General features: G+C 48.4%; 1 protein-coding gene across 3 annotated transcripts; it reads right to left on the bottom strand.

The window, feature by feature from the left end:
- Positions 1-918: 918 nt before the first annotated feature.
- Positions 919-24,826, bottom strand: PDPR (pyruvate dehydrogenase phosphatase regulatory subunit). Of its 3 annotated transcripts, none has more exons than XM_081016987.1 (20): positions 24,693-24,826; positions 24,164-24,352; positions 23,604-23,660; positions 22,318-22,600; positions 19,104-19,237; positions 18,834-18,915; positions 18,222-18,385; positions 15,893-16,014; positions 15,019-15,136; positions 13,978-14,127; positions 13,357-13,549; positions 12,546-12,670; positions 12,254-12,409; positions 12,027-12,160; positions 10,958-11,106; positions 9,817-9,929; positions 8,591-8,685; positions 6,202-6,291; positions 4,768-4,950; positions 919-4,368 (listed from the first exon to the last, which is right to left on the bottom strand). In XM_081016987.1, the coding sequence occupies exons 4-20, from the start codon at positions 22,542-22,544 to the stop codon at positions 3,964-3,966; spliced, it is 2,640 nt and encodes an 879-aa protein (XP_080873113.1). In that variant the 5' UTR covers positions 22,545-22,600; positions 23,604-23,660; positions 24,164-24,352; positions 24,693-24,826; the 3' UTR covers positions 919-3,963. The 3 variants fall into 3 exon arrangements, with proteins under 3 accessions (XP_080873113.1, XP_080873114.1, XP_080873115.1); XM_081016988.1 differs by having other exon boundaries at positions 24,170-24,352; XM_081016989.1 differs by lacking the exons at positions 13,978-14,127; positions 15,019-15,136; positions 15,893-16,014; ... (5 more) ...; positions 24,164-24,352; positions 24,693-24,826 and having other exon boundaries at positions 13,361-13,491.

The following is a 24,826-nucleotide window of genomic DNA, read 5'->3' as shown; positions in this document are numbered from 1 at the left end:
GCCCTCCAAGTGGCTTGCATTGTGCACTGCAGGTGTATCGGGACACCACTGGTTTATAAGGCACACCCAGTGCCAACCCTCTGAAGTCTCTCTCTGCCCTCACCCACCCACCGCAAATGGCTGTGACCTGAAGATATTCCATGAACAACTGCAATGCTTCCGAGTACCAGTTGCTGGAAACCACAGGAGGGGAGAGGGCTCTTGTGCTTTCCCACAGGCATCTCGTTGGTCATTGTGAAAACAGGATGCTGGGCAAGATGAGCCACTAGCCTCATCCAGTAAGATCTTCTTATGCTCTTGTTTTTAGTTACAAGCGTCAATATAGAGTTCATTGAAGGAGCACCTACTGCTACCTTAAACATCAGTTCCGGATGCCACACATGCAATCTGAGTCACATGCAGGCAAAGCTGCTGTGAGGTGCAGATTCCTCACGTGGTTTGGCAACCCCTTGCTACATCATGTGTGGCTGGAGCAAAAGTTAAAACAAAGGGTGGCCCATGTGAGGGTCACCCACGTTGGGCACCAACGTTACTAAAGGGATATTAAGTCCCTCTGGGCTGAGGTCAAGAGGGACTGGCTTGCTAAAGGTCTGGTGAAGTTATGGCCCAGGCAAGAGTCAAAGTGGAAGCCCCCTAAACTCCACTTCTCATTGTCCCACACACAATTAGCCAGTAATCCCCAATAAAAGCTGCTGAACTGGGGTTGGGGGCATCAGAACAGCCTTCCCATCACTGGGGTTGATAGGAGCCATAGTCCAAAAAGCCTGGAGGGTACTAGATTGGGGTTGCTGCATTAGACCGGGCTCAGAAATCTCTCTCACACAGACAGCAAACTGAGAAAGGCTGGGGAGTTCAAGTTCAGAACTCAGCCAGCCTCCTAGATGGGCCTGGGGAACAAGTCACAGACACTGCAGCAACAGTAGTTAAAACAACTCTTTATTGATATACAAACCAGGTAGCATTGAAAACCAAAGTGGGGCAGGAAATATATCTGCAGAAATGCTGCATGATGAAGATGCAGGCTTCCCGGTTGGACAGGAAAGGAAGCTGCTCCCCCGCCTTTGTGCGCTTTGGACCAGGAGTCCTTGGGAACTTCCACTGGAAGAGGAGCAGGGCATCTCCCAACGTCCTGGTTTTCCAGTCCAGACAGATTTACACTCTCTGCAGAGGTGCAGGCGCAGCAACAGCAGTCGATGCCAGTGACACCCAGAGAGGGTCAGAAGGCTCCAGAGCATCCCAAGAATCCTGCCATGGTGGCCTGTTGCAGCCAAGCAGCAGAGTTTTTGATACAGGACGGAGCTGAGGCATGACTCTGCTCCCTCCGTTAGGTAACATTCATGAGGCGTAAGGCACTCCAGAGTGAAGGGGAGGGTTCGCTCAGCCAGCTTCCAGATCTCCGGTGCCTGTTCCACAGAAGAGATGCTGGCAAGTGCTCTTAATTTAATAATGATGCTTAAAAAAACAAAAACCACCTCTGCTAGTTTTGGAGTTGATTCCATGAAGGAATGATCACAGAGGGCTGGCAATCAAGGTCAAAATGAACAAATATGTTTAAAGTGCATCTGAGAATGAAAAGGGAGTGAGTATTGAAGGAGTGATTCTAGGAGCAGGGAGGGAGGAACCAGGAGTGAGAGAGAGACTGTTAGATAAGGAATCCCTCAAAACATTATTTTAGAAAAGGCAGAAGACCCAAACTCTGCAGGATTGTGGAGGCATCTCTGGGTAGGGCCTTGCAGGTATCACAAGGATGGCCTTCATGCACAGGACCAGATGCTCAAGGACCTCTGCTCTGCCTTCCTGCCTTGCCTGCCTGCTATGAATTCCACCCGCAAAACTTTTGTCTTTGGTGCAAAGGTAGCTGGATGTAAGGACGTCCCTGTACCATTTACTTGCATCTGGCCAGAAATATAACAACAAAACAAACCCTGCTGTTTACGAGAGTTGACAGTGATGTGGGAGGAACTTTAAAACTTATGCATGTTTGGGAAACAGCGTGGGGAGGGGAGCCTTGATAAGCTCCCAGAAACCGAAATGGGATGGTCATACACACAGCAAGCAGCAAGTCCTTTTAAGCTCACTGTAAAAGCCCCCCGTCCATTTATGAAAAATAAATGGGAAGCAACACAATTAGAAGGGGGAGAGCAAAGGGACCATCTGGTCTTTGGCCCAGCCGGCTTCAGCTGCCTCTCACACACTTCCTGGGGCAGATGCTGAGGAAGCCTCGCTATCTGTGCTGCTGTTTTGGGGGGTCCTGCCTGAGAGTCTTGGTAATACAGTCTCTCAGTCTCCTCTCCCAGCAGCTGAGGCCTGCTGTGGGAAATGTTCAGTTCTGCCTCTCCTTGTGTGAGGAGCCATTTCTGACGGGCCCAAGGCCTCAGCATCAGTGCTACAAGGAACTCTATTCAAGAGACATCTACACAGAAGACCCTATCTAGACTTTTTTTGCTGACTGGCAACCTTGGAGTATGGGAGCAGGGACCTCAGGCACTTGCCCTCGGAAAGAGCAGCAGGACTGAAAAACATTGCATAGGTAATGGTCAGCAACATTATGATACGTCAAGCAACTCAGACAGGAGGAGAGAAGAGTTGCCTGGCATGTAGAAAAAAGGGAGAAAGGGAAAGACGCAAAGCAGCCTCAGGGAGCCAGTCTAAAGGATTTTTCAAAGGGAGCTGTGGCAGCATGAAATCCCACTGATCTGTATTGCTGGGAGAATTTGCAAGGCACAGATGCTCTGCCTCTTTCCTCAAGCTCAGTCTCCTTTTTCTTGTTTGCAGTGACAGCTAACTGGACTGCTGCAAGTGGCCAGAGGCCACACTCTTCGGCATGGCATGCCTGCCTTTCAGGGCAAATTCCCCTGGCTTAAAAGAAACCCCAGCCTCAAATCATTTCCATGACAGTGAGAAGGCTGAGGCTCTTCCCTCCACCCAACACAAACACTCCCTAAAGCCTGAGATGGGATGGCCCTCCTTGTGAAAGATGGCATGCAAGATTCTGTTCTCAGCAGCTGCAGAGGAGGTGAGTGCTGGGAAGGAGGAGAGCCATTCTGGGGCCAAGCAAAGGTAACCAAGCACTTACCCACAGGACTTGGATTGGGCAGGGGGGAGTGCCAAGACACAACCCATGGCTCAGCCATTGTTAAGATGGTGCAGCTTACACCCACAGCCCTCAGCCCCAACCTCTAATCAACTAGAGGCCTGTTGACTAGAGGCCGGTCAGCCCCTAAGAGGCACAGGTGAGGGTTTTGAACACCATATATTGCACAACCAACCAACCAATCCAAGACTGAACACAAAGAAGAACAAAGCAGAAGGGAAGGAGGATTCTGTAATACAGCAAACCCAGAAGCAAGCACCCTCAGCCACACAATCCATAGACACTGAAGAGTCACCCAGGCAGCTCCATTCCAGGGACGCCAAATTTTCTGTAGGATGCTGACCCTGTGTGGTGCAGCTCACAGATTGCTCACACACACTCCTAACGTGGAGAAAAACTCGATGATACCTTACAGTGCCTGCTGGCCTCTCCGATAGGCAGCACAAGAAAGAAAACTGCAAAGGACAACGGCTGGCCACTGGGTGTTGGTGCACAGGTGCCTGATGGGCCCTGGGGTGATGTGTCACGTTGCAAGAGAGGCGAGATCCCAAGGGCCCAAGGCTGCTTCCAAGCGCAAGAGGTCCCACCAGGCCACAGCCAATGTTCTCAGGGCACCGGAGTCCTTGCTGATTGGACAAGCGGAGGCTGGAGCTCAGGACGCAACAGAGCCCTTTTGGCCTGGAGCTCAGGGGCTTCAGCCAATGTTGGAAAACAACCGGGATGAGCAGAAAAGAAGAGATATGTATGGAAGGAGAGGAGAGGAAAGGGGGGGGGGAGTGTTATGATATACAAAATGTAACAGACCAGAGGGGCTATACAAAGTCCCAACGAGCAGCAGCGTTAAAAAGTCTGAAAGATGCAGCACTGAGTTATTTCCCCTGGAAGCCACTGAACTCCATCTCATCCTTGCGCCGGCGGGTCGTGAAGAGGGAGCTGAAGGGATAAAGCTTGGCCTTGGCCTGGAAGCGCTGCCCTGCGATATCAATCTCGTATTCGCCCTGGTTGACGAAGTCGGGTGTCACCGGCTGCTCCTCACCAGTCTCTGGGTCCACGTTCAGGACAAAACCCAGGCAGACGTGCCGCTCCAGTGTGTAGCTATAGGCACTGCTGGTGGTCTTGCCGGCGTACTGGCCATTCCGGTAGATGGGCTCCCCCCACCATGGCCACAGGTCCAAGTCTGTGTCGTGGTCTTCAAGGACAAACATGATGAAGCGCTTGTAGACCCCTTCCTGCTTCTGCTGCATCAGCGCCTCCCGCCCTATGAAGTCAGTGCCCTGCAGAGAGAGAGTGGGAGGTGGGGGGGGGGAAAGCATCAGTCAGGGCTGGACAAAGGGGCAGCTCCTGCTTTATATTCTATGGGGAACTTATACAAGGAACCAAGAGATTCCTGCATTGCATGGGCTTGGACTAGATGACCCTTGGGGTACCTTCCACCTCCTACGTTGCTGTTGCAGCTTAACAGAAGAGAAGCTGAAGCCCACAAATTAGTGACTTGCCTTGTGCCACCCAGGAAACTGATGGCTAGGATGGGGTTTGAATCCACTTCCCCCAGCCCCAAGGCAAACATGATGCCCACACTGCAGGGAGGTTGTGTTGCGCTCGTTTCAAGGCCGCCTGCCTTTTCTGTGCCACACACAAACACACACACCCCATGGCCCAGCTCTCTTTCACACCTTCTCCAGTTTAACCCGGAACTCGCGCCCACATTCCAGCGGTGTGGTGAAAGCATCCAGATCTTGGCCCCAGAAGGCAAAGAACTTCTCAATGCGCAAGCTGCGGAGGGCGTAGTAGCCAGAATTCCGGATCCCGTACTTCTGCCCCACACTCATCACCTCGTTGTACACGTGCAGAGCATACTGCAAGGGGAGGGTTTAGAAAAACAGTACAGTGGCATTTGAATGCAACATTTGGCATCTGCAACTCTATAGAGTGAAAAATGGCAGCAGCCCTTGGACAGCTGCAGAAAGCCACGGATGGCAACGTCCCACCACCCAAACCCAGCAAACAGCATTGAATAGCCTGGTTTGCACATAACGCTTGACCGTGGTTTATTAAACTATGGCTTATCAAACCATGATTTGTTTGCTCATCCAAACTTTGCCCAGCAGCTTCAGCTTCCACATTTTGCTGTCACCAAACTACAAACTGAAGCTATGTTGCCTTACAAAAAGCGGCTTGTTGTAACTATGTCCTAGGAGAAAGAGATTGCTCAGTACTCTAGGTCAGGCATAGGCAAACTCTGGCCCTCCAGATGTTTTGGAACTACAATTCCCATCATTCCTAGCAAACAAGACCAGTGGTCAGGGATGATGGGAATTGTAGTCTCAAAACATCTGGAGGGCCAGAGTTTGCCTATGCCTGCTCTAGGTAGTTGTTTAGTGTAAGAATCTGATTGCATTTTCCCTGTGGCCAGTTCCAAAAGCTGCCCGTAGTGGCTTTTGCAGGCAGAATTTAATGCCAAGTTATGTCCCTTTTGGGGATTTAAAAAAACGGGATTCTTCCTTACAAAATAAGTGGTAGCAATGCCTCCCCCAACCTGGTGCCTTCCAGATGCTTTGATTTAGATCTTCCAGCAGACCCAGCCAGCTCACAGTTGCCTTGGTCTGATATTGCAAGGCACAGTTCACAGATTATTAGCTATTAGCTACTCTCTGTTAATTTGTCTATTAATGGATAAAAACAACAATTTGAATGGAGCCTTTCTAATTAAGAGGCGGAGTACCTCTGACACTGTTTGATGCTGAAGGCAAACAACATGTCTTGCCTATAAGCTGAGTATATTTAGGTAGCTTGGTTTAGATGGACCTTTTGCCCGTTCTAGCAAAGTGCAATTCATATGGGCCTATTTTGACTGGATTCTTTCCTGCTCACGATGTGGTCTGAAAGCGAGGAAACTTAGGCCCCAACAGGTAGATCTCCCTTTTGAGACAAGCAGTAGGACAAACGGGTGAGCTTGAGAAGACAGCATGGATATTATTATCTTGTACTTCTAAGCCAAGTCTTTTACTCTTGATCTTTCTATACCATCCCATGGGAAAAGGGAGAAGAGGTTCTCCTCAATCCTGCAAATCAAAGTTTTGGTCTTAAGACAACAAAGCACCTCTCACCTCAATGGGGATGTAGAGCATGAATCCCGGTTCTCCAGTGTGTGTCATGCTCATGACACGGATGCCGTTGGCGTAGCCCACGCTCATCTCCTGTAGGAAACAGGAAGCAAAGGAAGAAAATGGAAGCTGGCAAAAGCACATGGGCAACCCAGGACAAGAAGAGAGGGAGCAACCGTTCACTCTCTCCACTGAGAGGAAGGGGACAATCAAGAAGCTTAAGCACCAGAGAAGCAAGCAGAGATGACACGGTAGAATAAGCATTGTACAATCTTTTTTTAAAAAAACACTTCTGCGATGAGCACAAGCAGCTGGGAGCTTGCAAGAAAAGACTCCTCAAGCGCCTGGCTTCTGGTTCCTGGGTGTCTTTTATTTATTTATTTATTTTGTTGCATTTATATCCCACCTTTTTCTGCAAGGAGCTGAAGGTAGCTTACATGGTTCTTGTCTCTCCCCCCCATTTAATCATCACTGCCCACAATCAGATTGATCATTTGATGAGCAGAAAGGAGGTGATGACTGCCCCCTACAGCTGATTAGCATGGATCAGTCCAGGAGTGGGGGCTGTATGTGTGCATGCAACCCCTCAAATGGCAAATGTGACCCTCGTGCTAAAAAAAATGGTTAGCCACCCCTGCATTTGGAGATTCATTTTTGAGGGTGGGGTCCAGAGGTCAGGCCCATTTCCACGATAACATTCTCCATTCACAAGGATTGGACAGAAGATTCTCTGTCTGGGGACAGAAGGTTAATGTATATGCTGGAGAGAGGAGGGCACTTTTTAAAAAAAAGTTACACCCATAAAAAAACTTGAAAAAATAAATTCCCAAGCTTTACACGCTGGACAGAACGACTCAGGGCATTCCAAACCACTCCCTGTTTCTGCAGTGTACAAAAGCGTCTCTTACAATTTGTTTGTGAGCAGCTAGTTTGTGATCAGCACCACCACCAGGGTGTAATTAGGAGGCTATATCCTCACTGGCTCATTGACATTGAGAGCATCAGAGGTCCCACTGTAGGTTTACCAACCAGCCTTACAGAATGAGCATTCCTTCTGGTGCTGGAAGGAGTGTCATGTTTTGAAGCATGAAATGAGCCACTGTAGCGAGTAAGCACGGCGGATAAAAGAAAAGAGAGCTACGTATCAGGGAAGGCCTAGTTCAAATCTCACCTTGGCTATAAAAACTTTGTTGGCCTTAGGCCAGCTGCTCTCTCTCAGCCTCAACTGCCCTCTCCCTGCCTTATTTGCAATAATAAAGAGTTTCCTATAGGCCTGTTGTATTACCAAGAATGTAAAGCACTTTGAATGCTGTAGGACAAAGGTAGCCAGCAGGGTGTCCTCCAGATGTTATTGCAGCAGCACAGAGAATAATTAAGGCACCCTTCATAAATGCATCCACCCCTGTCCTCAACCCACAGATATCCTCTGATCTGAAAACTGCTACAGAACAGGCAAGAAACACCCTGCAACGTAATCATTGCAATATTCAGCAAGACGAAGACATGGCAGGACACTTTGCCTGGTAAACACACAACCTGTGCCCTGCAAATTGGCCAAGATTTGAACTCTGTATGAGGCCTGCCACAAAGACATCAGTCTACAAAGTGTCCTATCTTTAAGGAGCCTTCTTCCAACTTTGAGTGAAGCCCTGCCCCCATGTTTGCACCACAGATTGTATGCTGAATTCAATGACATACTCTCAGGTTGCACAAGGCACTGTCTAGAACTTCTTGGACTCACCACCACCCCATGCAAACCAAGAGTATGCCCAGCAGCAATCTTAATACTGTATTTTAATGTTGTAACCCAACCTGGGACCTTAGGGAGAAGGGCAGGCAATGAACAACAACAACAATCTTGGCTACACATCACAAATCCATAAAAAACTGGAAGAAAGCCAGGCTTCTCCAGGACAGTTTGAAAACCAGAGCATCACATAAAGCCACTTTGAGACACAACATTAACATGACCCCAGCCATTCTGCCTTATGCGTGGTCTTAGGTGACAAACCTGAGGGTAGAGGCAGAGAGATACACAAAACAGGACCTCTGAGTTTACAAATAATGGTACACAACATTTTAATAAACTATGGCTTATTAAACCACAGCTTAGTGTTATGTGTGAATGCTGCCCAGCAGCTAGAGTCATTGTTTGTTGTTGGCTTATGAACCTTGGTTTGTTTTAACTAAAGGTTGGTATTAACATGCTAATCCAGCACCTTTCCTCTACTGTAGTTTGACCAAGCTTTAACAAGCCATGGTTTGTTGGATTGTGGGACAACTCCTGGCTAACTCATGTTAAACAAACCACACCTTAGTACAGTGTGTGAACCAGGCCATTGTGTGAGGAGTAAGCAGATTTCTAAAACAAACTGAAAAACACGTGACATACCTTGCAAAAGAGGGATGGAAAGTGCTCTGGGGTCATTGGAGCATATGACAGCTCTGACAGGACGTCCACAGCGCGTGGGCCAATCAGATTCAATGCTGGGTAGAGAAAAGCACAAGGGTTTCTACCTCTGAGCAATCTGCAGAATGAAAGGGAAGGTCCCACCCAAGTCAACTCCACCCTCAGATTCCCTTGGCACAGCTCAGGGCCATAGCTGACAGAGGAGGCAGATGGTTTGGAAATAACAGTAGGCATGAAATCAAGTTCTGCTGCAGAAAGAGAAGCCCACCATGCAGGGAGGGATATACAGATGGACTGTGAAACCCCAAAGGAGTGCTTCAGAAACAGTGGCCCTCCAGCTCCCATTAACCCCCACCATCCAAGTCCAATGGTCAGGGATGATGGGAGCTGGGCTCCAACAACATCTGGAGAGGAACAAGTTTCCCACCCCTGCCCAACATTGTGTATGGGAAAAAATTCATCTGTGGATCCGAGGAACCACCAAGGATTTACGTTTGACTCATTTAAAGCAAGGAGGCTCATTAACACTAGCACTAAAGCGCCCCCATCTGGTGACCACAAACCTAGCTTTGCTACCAGAGGAATTGCACGCTAATCTTGACATGGCACTGCAACTGAAGATGGAAACCCCATACCAAGTTCAACCACAGCCGCCCTCCCCTCTCTTCAGACACCCTTGCCATGACATAACTGTGGTGTGCAAGTCTTCATACCCTGACAGCCAATGATAGGGGAATGTGGAGAAACACAGGGCTGCCTTTTTTTGATGGTGGCACCAGGTGAGAGCATAGTTCCACCCTCAGTAGTGAAAGCAAGGGGTAAATCATCTTCTAAGAGGTGGAGGATTCTAAGAGAAGATGTGAAATGGGAGCCTATATTTCAAAATGAACTTCGCATATAAGCCCAGGGAGCGTTTCCCATACTACATAGCACCAAGCTTGGATCTGTCACTGATCAGATGCCAGTAGGGAGCCACAACCAAACCAGCATCGCCTGTGAGAATACCTGGATAATACATTTGCAAAAACCTATTTGCCACATTCAAATTTTTACAGCAACTTTCCCAAACGGCTGCCCTCCCTTTGTTTTGGACTGCAGCCAGCATGGGGCTCCAGAGCAACTGAAAACACGACTTCTTGTTGAAGGAGCATCTTCAGCCGCTCCAGCTGTGCCAGCATCTGCAGGCACAATATTCCCTCCTGCCTCACCTGTGTACTTCCAGGTTACGTCTTCCAAGAACAGGTTGCTGTCAACAGGCATGTGCTTCTTCAACCAGGACCAGCAATGGACTTGCTGGTCTGTGGGGGAAATCATGAAGAAGCTGGAATGCAAAGTACAATGGAGAAGGTTAAGCACAAGGCAGGGGCCAGGTAGTGGGGAGGTATCATGGCATGGTGGTCCCGTCCACACCCACAGAGGGCTTGAAGCAAAGCCTGTTGGGATTTGCGACACTCCTGAGCTGGATAATCACTGAGTCCAGGCTCTCAGGTTCTTGCAACTGCATTCAACCTGGGAGGCGTTCCATCCTCCAACATGGCCCTGAAAGGTGCCCCTTGAAGCATACAAAGCTGTACCTGAGCTGCAGAGGCACTGAAGCACAAAGTATTCCCATAACTAATGTGAAACAACAATTCACATCCTATAATCCAAATGGTTTTCCTGCAACTTTGAGGGCCCTGTCTTGCACTCTCTTGGCTTGAAGAATGAGACCACCGGCCTCCCCGGCAGTGAAATTTTGCATCAGAATCTTCCCTGAATGCAGGCCAAATATTTACCAAACTCAAAGGCAAGCCTGCAGCACTTTGCTCAATTCAGCCCTTCATTTGAGAAGCAAATTAAAGACTAGAACGAAGTACACCACCTTGAGCTTCTTGAAGGTGGGGTATAAATACATTAAAAATAATAATCTGTGGAAGATAGACTCTAGAGTAGGGACGGGCAGGCTTTGGGCTTCCACCTGTTATTGGACTACAATTTCAATTATCGCTAACCAATGGCCAGGCTGGTTGGGGGCCGATGGGACTTCCACAGAAATAGATATTGCAAATAAACAAAGGATCTAGGTGGTGAACGTAACACTTCAAGAAGGGGGGGGCATATAAAGTAGCAATTTCTTGTGTCTGTCATGAAACTGATTCGCTGTATATTCAGGACAGAATAAAGGAAGCCCTCCTTCACAAAACATAATGTATCCCCCCTCCAAATCAAATCTGGGAAGATCTGCTCTTCTCGTATCCTCTTCTTCTAGGCACAGCACTAACAGAGGCATTGGGTAATGTAGAAGGTGTGTCTTCAAAGCAGGAAGGCAGAAGCCAGAGCAGGCTAAAGGATGAGTCCGAAAAAGCTTACCTGCGCTTGTTTAGGCGGACGATGCTGCAGTCGTTCTCGTATCCTCCGTTGTGATTGAGCATCCCTGTGTGCACTATGTGCCCCACTGGCACATCCAGGTCATTGGAGAAGAGATACTGCAAGATGTCCAGGGCCTGGTCCCCTGTGGACTGCAGCATGGAGAGGTGGGAGAGGAGAAAGAAATCAGAGACAGCAGCAGAAGCAGGATTTGTCCATCCCTTTTTGAAATGGCTTTCAGCTCCTGACACAAGTAAGCACCTTGAGATGCCCACATTCCTCAGTGTATGCATTTCTAACTGTATTTACCCTAAATTACACATTTTCTTAGCCACTTTGCTACTTTAGTTAATGCCTTGCCACAAAACTCACCTTCTTAAAAACACACAAAAAGGCAAGTTTCCAGGCTTTAATAGCTATGAACATTACATGGGCAACCCTTTGCTTGCTTACAGCCTGAGCGCTCTCCAAACCAAGGTGCATTTCTCTCCGTAAGATTCATTCCAGCTGCCTGGAGAGATACAGCTTGAATCATAAAGGCTTAGAAGCTCAGAAGCATTGAGGAAAAGCTCAGTGTCAAAGTTCACAAAATGACCATCTTGCAAGTTTTGGCTGATACATGCAGGAAGACCTTTCTCCATGGCAGCACCCACCCTCTGGAATGGTCCTATCAGGGGTCTCTCTTAGTGCCTCTCCACAATACTTTTATTTATTCCCGTGAGCCTTTTAAGGCAGGGCTGGGTTAACTGTGGTCCTCCAGATGTGGCTGGACTCCAACTCCCATCTGCATTGCCAGTGGTCAGAAAGATGATGATGGTAGTTGTAGCCCAAAAATATCTGGAGGGCCACAGGTGCCCCATTCTTGCCTTAAAGGCTTTGGTCTGCCCAAGAGTGTTTAATTGCTGTTGCTATTTTCATCTGTATGGTTCAGCCAAAAGTTGCTTTTTATAAAATAACGACAGCTCTGTATCAACTGAACAAACTTTGAGGGTTTCTAGACACCCAAGCAAGCTACAGAAGCAGATGCCAGGCCCACAGTGCTGATCCACATCCCTCTCACAACCACACTTACACTGATTTCAAACTTGGTGAACGAGGACATGTCAATGACGCAGACGGCCTCCTTGCAGCACTTGACCTCTGCCCCCACAATGTCAAACCAGTCTGGCTTGTAGAAGGTCTTGCTCTGATCCAGGGCCAGCAAGTCTGAAGATGAAGAAGCACAAGACTTGGGTCAAAACAACAAGATGCTGGCACCCCGTGCTCCAAGGGCTGCGTACGGAAGGACAACGCTCTCACCTTTCCCAGGCGGCACAAAGTACTTGGCCCTCTCAAAGCCGTGCTTCTCCATCCACCTGGCTCCTTGTGCGTCCAGCCGGTCATAGAGGGGTGACGTGCGCAGCTGCCTGCCGGTCTGGAAATCCCAGCGGGGAACTTTCAGGTCATAAATCAGGGCTGGAGGGGCCACAGAATCACAGAATCAAAGCGCTGGAAGGGACACAAATCCATCACCTTCCTAGTCCAGACAGGACACCCTACACAGCCCTGATTTAATGTGGGGCGCGAGTGAGTCCAGCCGCAGGCTACTTACGCATCACTTCCATGACGCGGTGGCGGAGGAAGGTGCGGCTGCTCTGCAGAGCCCCAAAGCGCTTCAGGTCCAGGGGCCACACGTTGTCAGAGGGGTAGCCGTTCACCATCCATTCAGCCATGTACCTGGCCAAGGAGGGAGACAAGCAGGCCCAGAAGGTTAAATAGTGCAGGAGAGCAGACAGTTAACAGACTGTGCTTGAGGCAGGGTGGTGGGGAGCGGTAATTACACCCAGAGATAGCACAGTAGGAGATAGAGCTACAGTGAGGACACATTATTGCCTGCAATCCCTCCTTGCTCAAGCAAGAGCAAAACACAAAATCCCTTTGCCCAAACCAGAAAGGTCACAGCAACTCCGGATGTCACAAGGAACATCCATTAGCCTAAGGATTGGGAACCTCAAGCCTGAGAGCCAAATACAGCCCTCAAAATCTCCCTATCTGCCCCCCAAGTCTCCTCCCCGACCATATCCCATTACCAGCTACAGCCCTTACTGCATCTGCTTTGCACCTCCTTGAATCTTTTTGCCTGGTTTGAGATGTGCCCTTGAACTCTGATAATGCCTCGCAGTTGCCCAGATGGAGGACAGAGAGGGATGTGCCAGCATGCGCAGAAACTAGCAGCAGACAAGGAGCAGCTGAGCAGCCCCTTCTGCTGGAAACTGCAGGGCCCTGGCATAGCTTTGCCTTAGAGAAGCAGCACACAGACTTTAAATGCACCTACAGGAAGCTGGTGCATATAGAGTTCTACAAGCAGTGCCCTCATCCCTGGCCCTCTGCCTCTCCCATGCAGAGAGGGGTGAGCCACTTACTTGCCTGCTCCTCCACCAAAAGACGTGCCAGCCGAGTTCATCCCTGCCAGGACAAAGTAGCCCTGCACATTGGGCGACTCTCCCATGATGCACCGCATGTCTGGAGTGAAGGATTCTGGGCAATTCACCAGCTGCACGATCTCCAGCGCCTCCAGATCTGGCATCCTCCGCAGAAGGGCACTCAGAAGTGGCTCTACTCCCCAAGATGAGACAGAACAAACAATCACTATTTGGAGGGATGGGCAGCATACCCAAACCCTCATTGCCCCCACCCCATCACCATCAAGAAAGTTCCACATTTGCAAACACAGCAGCCCACAGATGTTGACTCTGTTGTTGTAGCGCTCGTTGAGAGCCCAGAATAAACCTTTTTGCTCACAGCACCAATCAACAATGTGCCCAGAGTGGGCCAGCCAAGGCAGGGAAAGGGAGGAGAAATTTATAAACCAATTCTAAAAGCAAAGAGGAAGTGCAGGTGTCACTCACCAAGCCAGGCACTCACTCACTCACTCACTCACTCACTCACTCACAATGCTTTGCTCAAGCCAACATGTCTCACATTAGGAAAGGTGCATCTGGAGGACTTGGAAACACCCCCCTTTCCTGGTCCACCCAACGTACCAAAGTGATCCCAGTCCTCTTGCAGGTTCTGTATCTCCAGCTGGTTCCGGCCCTCCGTGAAGATCGGCTTGGGGTTCTTCTCAAAGCCGCCTGAAAGGATGCCCCCCTGCCAGCTGCGGATGTAGATCCTCCCGTCAGGGTCCACAATAGCTATGGGGAGGGGGGATGGCAGGAAGGGAAAGAAGTGATTGTTTGGATGCGGGCAGAAGGCTCCCTGCAAGCTCAATCAGGGAAGAAGGCTAGAGCCTGCTTTGGGGAAACACAGTCGACCTTACACTGATTCTTGGGCTTTTACACATGCGACCAAAAGTCTTTCCCCTGGGTAGCAGCTAGAGCAAGGTGCAGTCAAAACCAATGCTTTAGCTGATTGTGGCATCCCAACCAGCCCTGAAAATTTCCTCCCCTTTCTTCTGCAGCTGCTGAGCTGTTTGCTATCCTCGGCTTACAGTAGGGGTGGGGAACCTCAGGCTAAGGGCCCAAATAAAGCCTTCTAGCCCCCTGTATTTGGCCCTGGTGTGTCCTCCTCTCATGATGGTTGCCTGGCTAGAATGCACCCTTTAACTGCCACGGCACCTCTGACTTGGCTGGATGGTGTGTGCCTGGCCACGCCCACTCTTGCCACACCCACCACTCTGTATGCAGCTCCTGGAAGGTTGCCCAGAAGGAAAGTGGCTCTCAGGCTGAAAATGTTACCCACCCCTGATTTACAAAAACTGCTTAAGAGTCACTGGGCAAGCAAGGGCAGCCCCACATCCACAGCTGCTCAGAGAGGACTACAAAGCACAACTTTTTCACCCAATGCCTCCTTGTTCATTTCCTCCCCAATTCCTTAAAAGCAGCCAGACACCCATGGGTCTTCCAGACCCAATACAGCCCACTGGTTGGCTGACGTGGGCTGTCTTCTGTCTCAGCCAAAGGCCTTTCCCAGACCCCCTCCTTGTCCTGCGTCCAGGATTTGTGCACTGCAACTGAGCAATGACACTGAGTGCCTGCGTGGAAGGCAAAGGGGTCCATGAGAGGGTGCAGAGGGAGGGTCCTTACTTGGCGTGCTGCTCTCCAGCGGTGTCTTCAAGGGCCGGGTCAGGAGGTAGAAGTGCTCGCAAGCGTGCAGAGGGATGCTGACTGGTTCCTCGTTGGAAAGGCCCAGCTCGTAAGCCCACTGAAACGAAGGCAGGGAAGTTAGCGCTCAGGCGGAAGGCAGGTTGTACCACCATGTAGCTTAATGGGATCACATGCCAGGTAACGCTGCAGGGAAGGGGGTAGGGAAGCGAGACAGAAAAGGTGCCGGATGAGATGGGGCAAGGAGATCCTGTGCAAACATCTGGAGGGCACCCGCTTGGCAAAGGCTGGCACTAGTGCCTTATAATAATAATAAATTTTATTTATATCCCGCCCTCCCCAGCCGAAGCCGGGCTCAGGGCGGCTAACAACAATCAAAGCTTCTTGCCCTTCTCTACAACTAGAGGCAAATTAATTATTCACCATTAACTAAACTAGCTGATTCTGCAGCTCACAATTCCAATGGCAAGCAATGACTACATATAGCCCAGACTAAAATACCCAACTTGGGAATGCAGGACCCTTCCCTCCCACCACCATGCAGTCAGCATAGGAAGCCAGGTTTGCCCTGCCTTAGTTCACACTAGACATGTGGTGCAGCATGGAAGGAAACACCCGACAATAACCATTTTCTAGTTTGAACACAAAGCCCTGTAAGCCCGAGGGGGTGTGTGTGTATGCCAGCACAAAAGGCTTGCCTTTTTGAGAGAACAACTTTTTGCTAATTTGGAAAGTATTCCCCAGAACCTCTTGAAAAAGAAGCATCAGGAGAAATCTGAGTTCATTCACAGCAGTTGTTGAGTCAATGCACACATACGCCGGCAACGGCACCCACACAAAACAATTGGCACCTGACCTGCCCAGCACAGTTAACAAAATACTGGCACTCGATCATCCCTCTGTCAGTCTCCACTCCAGCCACACAACCCTTTTGGCACAAGACGTGGATAACACTTGTCCGCTCATGGATCTGGGCACCTGGGCGGAGAAAGCAGAAAAGGGAGCCAGAAATTAGAATCGTAGAACTGTAGAGTTGGAAGAGCCTTAAAGGGTCATCCAGTCCAACCCCTCCAATTGCTCCCTGCTCCAAAGAAAAGCTACTTGCCGAGTAGGTCCATTGGACCTGTCACCTCTCTTGCCCCCTGCCTGGCCCTGGCCAAAGTGGAATCACTACAGGAGGCACAAATCAAGAGTCTCAATTAGGTCAGCATGCTCACGGACGAGCTGAGAGATTAAGCAGCTGACTGCTGTAACCCAGAAGCAATCAGCCTAACACAGATGGCACTAAAGCAGGGGGTGGGCGGAAGGCAGAGCAGAGTGCCGACGTTGAACCACTGGTCAATTTCTGGGAGGATTCTTGTAAAGAACACTGGATTTGGTTGACGTTGCTCTGATTCAAAAAAAGCCAACTTCATATGTCCTTAGAGGAGGGTTTTTAAACTTGACCATAGCTCAAGCACTTGCTTTGTTTTCACATTCAATCTCTGGCATGTTCAAAAGGACCCCAGTTGGCTGGGGAGCTGCTATAGGTCAGAGCAGACATGGGACAGACAACCTGATGCAATGCAGAGGTGCTGGGAGTACAGCTCCCACCAGTCCCAGACAGCATGGCCAACTACTTCAAGGAGAAGGCCAAGGGAAGTTTCTGGCCTTTTGGACTTGTGGTACGAAGGACTGGGAGATGGGGGTTGCTAGGTACTAACCAGCAACTTTGGGGCAACTTTTGGATGTGAAATTATTGGTTATTTTTACTTGACCTACTGGTGAGATTTATGTTCACTTAAATGTTGAAATATGTTAAATGAACTGGTAATTGATGGGAGGGTTGTGCTAAATTTGTAGTGGTAATATACTTTTTATAAGGTATCATTATTGTACTACTGTACTTAAGATTTTTTTTTAAAAAATGTGAACCACAAGCATTTGTGGAAAACGCACTGTATAAATTGTAGTCCAACACTTTAAGAGGGCACAAGGTTGTGCCTTCCTATGGCAAGAAATGATCCTATGCGGCACAGAGCAATGGCCCAAACTGACATAAGGCAGCTTCGTGGGTAGGCTTCAAGGTTAACAGAGAGTGGGTTAATCACGCCTCCACTGTGGAAGAGCTCTGAAGGATACAACTTTGCTTTGCACATTTAACATGTTCCAGTGGACCATGAGGATTCTAGCGGGACGGAAGAGTAGACCATGCAAGAGCATTCACACAAGCTGAAAGTAAGTGTGGCATAGTGGGTGGGAAAGAGGACTCTGCCACACTCTCGCTGTGTGGCTAGTGGCAAGTCACTCTTTCTTGCAAACAGTTCCTATATGTTTACACAGCAGCCCTGTTGAATTCAGTGAGACTTGCACACCAGGCAAGGGTTGTGTAGGACGGCAGCCTTAAAGCTGAGATACGTGCTACAAAGAGGAGAGTGATATGACCCAAAGGAGCAGTCCCATGTTGAGCTCTCCCCTCGGCCTCTGCACTGTGTAGCTCAACTTGAGCTGATGTCATTATAAAGGCCCGTCTTCCAGGAACACAAGAAGCTGCCTTATACAGAGTCAGCCCTTTGGTACACCTAGCAGCTCGTTCTTGTCTACGCTGGCAGGCAGCGGCTTTCCAGGATTTCCCAGTCCTCCTGAAGATGTCAAGGATTGAACCTGGGACCTTCTGCATGCAAAACATAGGCTCTGCTTCTGAACTGCAGCCCCTCCTCTTGAGATGTGAGAGGGAGGACCTTGACGTGAAGCTGTCAGTTTCTGCAGCAGCCCAAGTTCTTGGTTACATGTAGTTCGGCCCTCAGTCTCAGTTCTCCCTTCAGAAAAATGGGAGCAGAGACCTACTTCACACAGCACTTTCCCCCAAACCTGCTGCCCTTCAGTGGTTTTGGACTACAACTCATATCCGCTATAGCCAGCATGGCTGTGATCCAAAACATGGTCGGGGAAGGCTTCCATACAGGATGCCTGCGAGGGAATACACATTAAAGCACCCGTCACCAACCAATTGCCCTCCAGATATTTTGGACTACAACTCCCATCAGCTGTAGTCCAAAATATCTGGAGTTGGGGAAGGCTGCACTAAAGGCTGTAATCTACTTTGCAAATTAGAAATGTAAGCAGCAGACAAATCAGCAATGTCTCTCCCGATGAGGTTTGTACTCAAGCGGTATTGCCGACAAAAAGACATGGCCAGGCCGTACCATTCAAAGAGGCAGCGCTGGCCAAGGCGAGGCTCACATCGGCTGATGAAACGACAGCATCCTCTGGGAGGTACATGGCCCCCACCAAGTCGTGGATGTTGAGAAGCGGGTGGAGCTGTGTCACTCTCTTGGGCGGGATGAGCTCACATGGGATCCCCATGACCCTGTTGGAGAACACACACAGCTAAGGCCAGTCACTATTATTTATATTTATTGAATTTACATCCCACTCTTCCTCCCCCAAGGAGCCCAGGGTGGCAAAGAAAGCAAATATTTTAAAGACAATTACCATTAAAAACACTGAAAATCAGTTACAGTTAAAAAAAAATTCTAAAAGCAGTTAAAAACATTCCTCCATCCAATGAGGAGCCTGAACAGCGTTCTTCAGCCACCAGAGGCCTTGGGAAACAGGAATGTTTTCAAATTCCTCCTTAAAGTTAATAACGACAGAGTAGCACCTTTGCTAGGGAAGGCATTCCACAACTGGGGAACCACCACTGAAAAGGCCCTGTCACACAGACCAGCACCAACTGGCCAGGCCCTGATTATAAGTTATTCCAGAAAGGCTGGCACATGCCTGGTGCTCCTCCTCCTCGTTCCTCTTACACTTACTTGAGCCGTGAGGCTATGCGCTTCAGGGAAATCAGCCGGTCTTGCGTCTGAGCTAGAGAAATAGAGCCAGTCCTCACGTAACCTGGAACAAGTACAGGAACCCTCTGTCAGGGTACAGGAAAGCCCCAGAAAGGGTTCGTTTCAGATGGGTGCAAATGGTGGCTAATATCTGCAACCCTTCTGGGGAATGCCGGGATGGCGAATTACTTTGTGTTTGACTCCCCCACCCCCTGCTCAGCCACAAAGCTCAGTGTGGTAACCCCTCCTTACCTGTTTTTACCCCAGTCTCTTGCTCGAGTTGCTGATACAGCTTGTTGGAGTATTCAGCCATCTTCAGCTCGATGGACAGGTGCCGCGCTGTGCTTACGATGCCCGCACAAAATCTCGTGGAACCAGCAGCTAGCCTGAAAGAAGGAAACCCAGGAGGGTCTGTGGGGACTCTGGAAGCTTGTTTGGCCCAAGAGGAGAGGTCATGAGTCAGTGGCAGAGGGCTCCCTAAGAAAGTATGGAGCTGCCATACCCAGAGTCAGGCCAATTGGCTCACCAGCTAAGTGCGGTTGGTACTCCAGGTTTCCAGATGGAGCTTCTCCCAACCCTATCTGGAGACTGAACTTAGAACATTTAGATGCAAATGACCCAGGGAGCCATTTCCTATGGAATCAGGCAGGGAAGAGGAGGAGCAGGCAAGGCTTTCCACCAATTAAAGAGTGGGGCCTTTTGCACCTTATACAATTGTCTGTACTTCCTAAGACTCTGTGGGTACACCCAGAAGGCTGTTTCTTGAGCCCACAGTCAGGAAACTTGTAGCACTTAGTGGGGATTATGGGCAGCTCCTGGAAAAAGGAAAAATATTTTCCCCCAGGAGACCTCCCCACATTGCCACCAGCAAGTGTTACAAAGGTGGCATGACCTGTACACTGGGATCACAGACCACCGAGGCCAGGAGAAGCTACTTCCTGTCTGGAACCAGATAGATTACATAACCATACCTGTGAGCCTGATATTTCTACTCCTCTTCTTTTGGCGACCTGGACTGGATGAAATCACTGCCAGGGGCTAGAAGAAAGGCAACTGAAAGGCTCTGTTTCTTTGGGCTGGTTTCTATTGGAAAACCTGTCATAATTTACATAATTTAACCTTTACAAGCTCTGCATTTAGATAGATCCTCAAGCCCCATCCTCTTTATTTAGTTATTATTTTTACATCCCACCCTTCCTCCCAAAGGAGCCTAGTGTGGCAAATACATCAGTGATAAAACAATACAATACAATTTAAAAAATGTATTTAAGACATTTAAAAAACAATTAGAAGTATCGAAAAGCAATCACATACTCTCACAGCACACAGTTTCAAGATTGCCAGGAACACCTCATCTTTACTTAGATGGTCAGTCGGAGCTTCTTTTTTAAATTCCATATGAAGTGCTAAGTTTGTATGAAGTGAAATAAAGTGTCACTAAGTAGATCCCAATCTCCTTTTCCTTGATTTCCTCCATGCTCTTCCCAGCACACAACAAAATCAAAATGCACTCCTCTGAAGAAGTGAGTCACAGTCAGCAATTGTGTGTTGGATGGAGTTTGTGAAACCCAATTTGGGTGCTGAGCACGCAAAGCCCAAGTGTGCCACTAAGATATGGCAGGGGATATTTTTAGCTGTGTGTTGACAAGAGGCACACTTTGCCTTCCATTCCGGATTTCCCAAGGAGAGCCCAAGTGCAAGGAGGCAATCTCTGCCACCAGAGCCAAAGGAAGGGCAAACATTTGCTCTTGCATGCCACTGACAGGGCAATGCCAGCACACAGGGTCAGGACAGCATTCCTTGGCAAAGGAAACGTAAAGGAACCGGATGGTTTCTGGCAGGGCTTCTTTCAGTCTTAAAGACTAACTTAGACAACATACACAATGCTGTCCTCTAATGCCAAACTAGCAGCTAATGCTACTGATGATACTTTAAAGACATGGGACATTCATAGAAGAAAAGGTTATTGAAGGCTACTAGTCATGATGGCTATGCTCTGCCTCTATGGTCGGGGACAGTAATGCTCCTGAATACCAATTGCTGGAAACCACCAGAGAGGAGAGTACTGTTATGCTCCAGCCCTGCTTGCAGGCATCTCACTGGCATCTGGATTGCCACTGTGAAAACAGGATGCTGGACTAGATGGGTCATTAGCCTGATCCAGCAGGTTCTTTTTATGTTCTTATGACAAGCATTTCATTCCGATCACCCTTGTGTACCCTGTTGTCACACAGGTGAGATCACACCAATGTACTAAAAGTTAACTAATCTGGAATAACAACCATGCCAGGAATCCATACACCAAATCAGCAGAGAGCAGAGCTTCAAAGGCAATCTTGAGTATGCACTGAAATAATGGGGGGAATTCACTCCTTTAGAACATTTTTACTACCCTGATTAGAAGTGTAAGAAGACAGAGCTTAATAACCATGAGTCTACACCCTATGATTTTAATAAGCATGCAGAAATTCTACAGAAACTTTGACTCTGTGCTGGTAGCAACGAAGCCTGTTATACCAGTATTAGCAGGTGCAATTGTATTTAATTTTATAAGCATTCCAACTGCTCAGGAACAAAACCCCCAGACTGTCAGCATTCCTGTAGCCTCCCCCCCCCCCCCCGATCCCAACACATGGGTAGGTTTAGGTGAGAACTGGTGCTGTCTCAGGTACACAGGTCCCAAGCCACGACAGGCTTTTAAAGAAAGCACCAAGCCACCAGCTGAAAACATTCCCAACTTTTGGTCCCAATTAGTAGCCCAGCAGCTGTATTTTCAACCAGCCAGACAGTCTTTAAAGATATCCCCATTGCAGGGAGAAGCACAAGTAAAGGAAACGAAACAAGGTATGAGATGTTGAGTCAAACAGAAGCAAAGAAAACAGAAAAGGTAGGTTTTAACCCTCCAGATGTTGCTGGGACTGTAGCTCCCATCACCCTAACTATTGGCCGTGCTTCCTAGGACTGATGCAAGCTGGAGTCCAAAAACAACTGGAGGAACACAAATTCCTCATCCCCATGAAAGACAGAGACAAAGCAACTTGAAACGAATTCCAAAGATAAGATGCTGCATAAGAAAGCTATCAGACGTAGGGAAGATATTACTGAACAAGGACCGCTGCCTGTGGAAAACCAGCATGTCAGAGAAGGGTTCTAGCTGAGTCTAGTCCACCATGCTGAGCTTCTACATGCAAGGGGAGGTTCTGTTCCTATTCCTGTTTTGTTTGTAAGTGAGGAGAACATCTGAATATTGGTCCTAACCTGAAGCAGTACAGTTCCAGAAAATACAAATGCCTTTTCTGAAGATGTAGATAAACTCTCAGCTTGAATCTTACAGTTAGCTAACAGGTGTGTGTACACTTTACCTTTGCTATAAGACCTTCCCAGTTCCACCACACAGCATTACTTGCTGCATCAAACACCTTTTTTTTTTTTTTTTTTTTGCAAAGGGGGAAAAAAAACTATTTACCTGCCCTGCTCCAGTAAGACGATGTCCTTCCACCCGAGTTTCGAGAGGTGATATGCCACTGATGTGCCCATGATTCCACCCCCACAGATAACCACCTGTGCATGTGATGGCAGAGGGGTCAGGTGAGGTTCTGCTCCAGTTGTGCTACTGTGCCGGGAGCTGGTCATGCTTCTCCATCCTGGGCTAGCTCTTTGCCACCGGACATCAGACAAGAGCCGGAGGAACATCTTGATGAGGATCCTTTAGCCCTTTCCAAGGCCCCACAGATAAATCCCAAGAGTTGCTATTTTTGGAAAACATAACATTATTATGCAAAATCAATCTGCAAAACTGTATCATGGCTTAAAATGACATCAGCCAGCATCACAATCTCCTTGACTTATACAGAGGTAACTGACATGGAGCAAAAGTTCCCCCAGCCAGGTTCTGTAAACCCAGACAATAGCCACCCATAGCCTTAGGCAGAGGTGATTTCAGGTCCTGCTGCAGAAGATGATCATTGCAAAGGACACACTGTCACAAATTGAACATCGCTGAAAAATATGTGAGAGAAAGCCAACGATGCATGGATTTTTTATTTTATTTTGCGTAACAACACTTGCAGAATTATAGCAATTCCTTAATTAATAAATAAATAAAAACCAGGTAGGCAGTCCAACTCTGTTCAAATGCTGAATTGCTTGACATAAAATACTGAATTTGTATTTAGCATCAACAGAGTGCAAACAAAAGGTCTTTTTTTGGCTGGGTGGGGAACTGTGTTGCTATGGTCCATTAATTAAATTGGTTACAGCACATACTGAACAAATGCTTTTTAATACTGAACATACTGAACCACTGTTACCTAGTACTTGAATAGTAGAGCATAACAAGGAAATGATAAAAAATAAAATTATGTTTTTAATTTTTACATTCTTGCTCTTGTTCAGTTAAAATTTAAGCAGGCTATCGGGAAATCATACACTGAGATTTGAAAGGCAAAAATGCTGTTTTAAAAAAGGCAATGGAGAAGAACTAGTTACAGAAAAGCTGTTTCTGCCAAAGTCAAGAACACAAAGACAGGAGACTGCAGACTGTTAAATGCAGCCCCACAAGCAACATCTAGAAAACCCAGTACTATCTTTCTCAACCCAACCCTTTCCGCCCCACGTGAGATATTATACACTTCACATGCCACACCAAAGGCACAGGCAAAGGAGAACCATTGTGCTCCGACACAATTTCATGTGAAGTTATGTCACTGAGAAAAGAATATTCCAGGGCTTGGGTGAAATAAATAAACATACCCCACTTTTCAGCACTGATATGACCACATCTGGAGCACGAAGCAGATTGCTGACCACCTGAAAAAGATACAGAGCAACCGGAAATAATAAAAGACTATCAACAAGCTAGAACATTGGGGAGGGACATGGAACAAAAATGTTCAGAGCCCTATGAAGAAGGCTGCAAGAGTTGTGTATTTTTTTTAGCACTGAGACTACTAAGGGGCAATATGATAGCAATCTTCAAATGTTTGAACAGCTGCTACAGAGGTGAAGGAGCAAATTTATTCTAATTTGTTCTAGAGGGAAAGATCTGACTCACAAGTTCAAATTGCAGGAATGGCAACTTCACCTAAACATGAGGAAGAATTTCCTGGCTGTACAAGCTGTCCAACAATGGAACAGATTGTCTCGGAAAGTGGTGGCCTTTTTCACGAGAGATTTTTTAACAGAGGCTGGGTGGCCACCAAACGGGGAAGCTGAAATAACAGGTTCCCTGCAACAGCAGGAGTTTGGATCCTTCCATCTCCAGGATTCTTTAACTAGAGGGCAAACGCTCCAGGCCAGCTATTGACACATACACTCACGTTCCACCTTTCCTCAAAAGAGCCCAAGGCGGCAATGTGTGGCTCTCCTCCTCTTTTGTCCTCACAAAAGGCTGGGAGTTTGTGAGTGCTCCAAGGTCACCCAGGGAGCTTCGTGGCAGGAGGGATTCGAACCAGGGTCTTCTTCATCAGTCTCAGCCCAACACTCTCCTCACCCTGAAGTATCTAACAATCAAAACAACAACAACTTAACATTCGAAGAGGAATTTATCAGTCATTCAAGAACTCCAGAGTTATGCCCAGCAACAACCACCTTGCAAGGTAGGCCTAGATTTCTGTAGGTGGGGAGAGGGCAAGACTGCTCTGCCCCAGCAGCAAAGGGCACACCTGGCGCAACCCACCAGCCCACCCTGGGGCCACATTTGCATGCAACGGCCCCGCCTCCACAGCCTTCGTTTGCATGCGCCGGCCCCGCCCACGCAAGGCTTATTTGCATGCCCCGCCCAACATGGCTCAGGGGAAAGGGAGGCAGGCGAGGCCTGGGCCGACTCAAGGGCCGCCTTACCTACGCCGGCTTCCCCTCCGGAGCGCGACCTTCTCCCTTCCCTTCCTTGATTTCCCGCCTGCGCTTTACGGCCGGACCGCGCGACAGCAGCGCACCGGGTGCCGTACATCAGCCGCGCGGCGGCCAATCAGAAT

This window comes from Podarcis pityusensis (genome assembly GCF_964106645.2).
Source record: "Podarcis pityusensis genome assembly, chromosome: 8".
NCBI lineage: Eukaryota > Metazoa > Chordata > Lepidosauria > Squamata > Lacertidae > Podarcis > Podarcis pityusensis.
Note: the sequence above shows the minus strand (reverse complement) of the source record. Positions and strands in the feature narration are given on the sequence as shown.

What these genes read in the sequence shown, in the direction of transcription:
- PDPR (XM_081016987.1), bottom strand. Translation starts at nt 22,544, where the DNA reads ATGTTCCTCCGGCTCTTGTCTGATGTCCGGTGGCAAAGAGCTAGCCCA. An exon ending in AGAGACTGGGGTAAAAACAG is followed by an intron (nt 18,916 to 19,103) that starts GTAAGGAGGGGT and finishes TACTTGTTCCAG; the next exon opens with GTTACGTGAGGACTGGCTCT. An exon ending in TCCGGGTTAAACTGGAGAAG is followed by an intron (nt 4,369 to 4,767) that starts GTGTGAAAGAGA and finishes CTCTCTCTGCAG; the next exon opens with GGCACTGACTTCATAGGGCG.